At 44.1% G+C, this 1,699-nt stretch overlaps 1 protein-coding gene across 1 annotated transcript in view; it reads right to left on the reverse strand.

Moving 5' to 3' along the window:
- LOC101850341 (nuclear receptor subfamily 2 group E member 1) overlaps positions 1–1,699 on the reverse strand; it is a 70,815-nt gene that overhangs the window by 26,125 nt on the left and 42,991 nt on the right. The window contains exon 3 of the mRNA XM_035970491.1: positions 179–317. Coding sequence (XP_035826384.1) covers positions 179–317 — 139 coding nt within the window. The remainder of the gene's footprint in view (positions 1–178; positions 318–1,699) is intronic.

Consider the following 1,699-nt stretch of genomic DNA (forward strand, 5'->3'; position numbering starts at 1 on the left):
CAATCTCTCTCAATATCTCTCAATCTCTCTCCTTCTCTCTCTCTCTCTCTTTCTCTCTTTCTCTCTCTCTCTCTCTCTTCTTCATCCCTTCACCTCCCATCCACCAGTGTCTCTTTCTCCCTCTCTCTCCCTCCCTCCCTCTCTCCCTCTCTCTCCCTCTCTCCCCCCCCTCTCTCACATCCACCTCCCCCAGCACCAAGTGTCGGTCACCAAAAGAAGGCGCCCGGTCTCCGCGACCACAAATTCCCCAGGGCTTCCCTCTGATCCGCCCAGCAAGGTCACCCAACTCGGGAGAAGATCCTTGCTGTGACTTTTGCCTCGGGAAGTTACATGTCAACAATGCGTCAAAATCCCTGGCATCCGCGAGTGCCGCCTGAAAAGCCAGCGGTGTCCTGTTGGGCTTTGGCCACGGTATTCTGGCCGTATTTGGCCAAGATTTGTTGTGGCCAGAGAGTCAGCCTCCCACAACAAGTGTAGGAAATTGTTTTCGCGGTTTCTAAAGCCTTAAAGGTAACACATGAGAGATGGTTCGGACGCTCGAAGTTCAAGGATCCGCTGTGAAGAGCCAAAGACCTCGACGTCGCTGCCTCAACTTGTCTGACTGTGTCCATCCTCCGTTATGTTGGGATCATTCATTCCTAGCTGTGTCCGACACGAACATTTCCAAATATTCAGGACAGAGAAAAAAAAACTAATTTGCTATTGTCTGTCATATTCTAGGACTCTGAAACAACGATGTTTGCTTGATCTTTTTTGTTTTGTTTTTCGTTTTTTGGTTCCCTTTAACGCCCTTCTTCAACACAGTTTAGGTTAAGAGGCGGCACCTATGTCTGCATCAGTCGGCCACAAGACTTACCCGGCAGTAGCTCACAACATTATAAAAAACCGGAAAAAAGAAGAAAAAGACCTAGAAGTTAAAGAGACAATTTTTTTGGATCTTTGGATCTTGGGGTGGAATTCTGACGCACTAGATGATGAAGCGAGACATTTTAGTCTATGCACGTGGCTTACGCTATAAATAGAGAATTGTTTAATTCCACCCAAACGATATGGTATTAATAAAAAAAAAACACCTCCCACTTGCATACATAAAACAAACAGACACACACACACACACACACACACACACACACACACACACACACACATACACACACACGCTAGCACGCGCAACTAAAGAGCTCAATTGTCAGTTTGTGAGTGGTGGGTGCCCTTTGTAGGCCCACTCTTTCTCTGTTCTTCAACTTTTGCATTTCTGTGTTATCTTTTCTTTTTCTTTAGGACATAAAAGCTACTATAATTAATTGCATGAGCTTTTCTTTAACCCAGATAAGTCTTTCTTTTTATACGTTGATTAAATTCGTCGAAAGAAGAGAACACGTGATGTTGTATATCGCTGGTTACTCAGGAAGAGACCCACGATTGGACTAGATCAGTCTGGTGTTAAAAATAAAAAGACAAACTATTTTCACGAGTGCTTTGAACAGTGAATGTAATAAAAAGAGCTGAGATGAGATGAGATGAGATGAGATGAGATTAAATGAGGTGAGATGAGATGAGATATCATACGTCATTGATCTGTCACAGGTTGAAATTTGTAGTGTGTTTTCGCCAGTCTCACTGACACAAAAGATAAGTATCTGGAATTACACACACACACACACACACACACACACACACACACACACACACACACACA

The sequence above is a fragment of the Aplysia californica genome, unplaced genomic scaffold (genome assembly GCF_000002075.1).
Source record: "Aplysia californica isolate F4 #8 unplaced genomic scaffold, AplCal3.0 scaffold00273, whole genome shotgun sequence".
NCBI lineage: Eukaryota > Metazoa > Mollusca > Gastropoda > Aplysiida > Aplysiidae > Aplysia > Aplysia californica.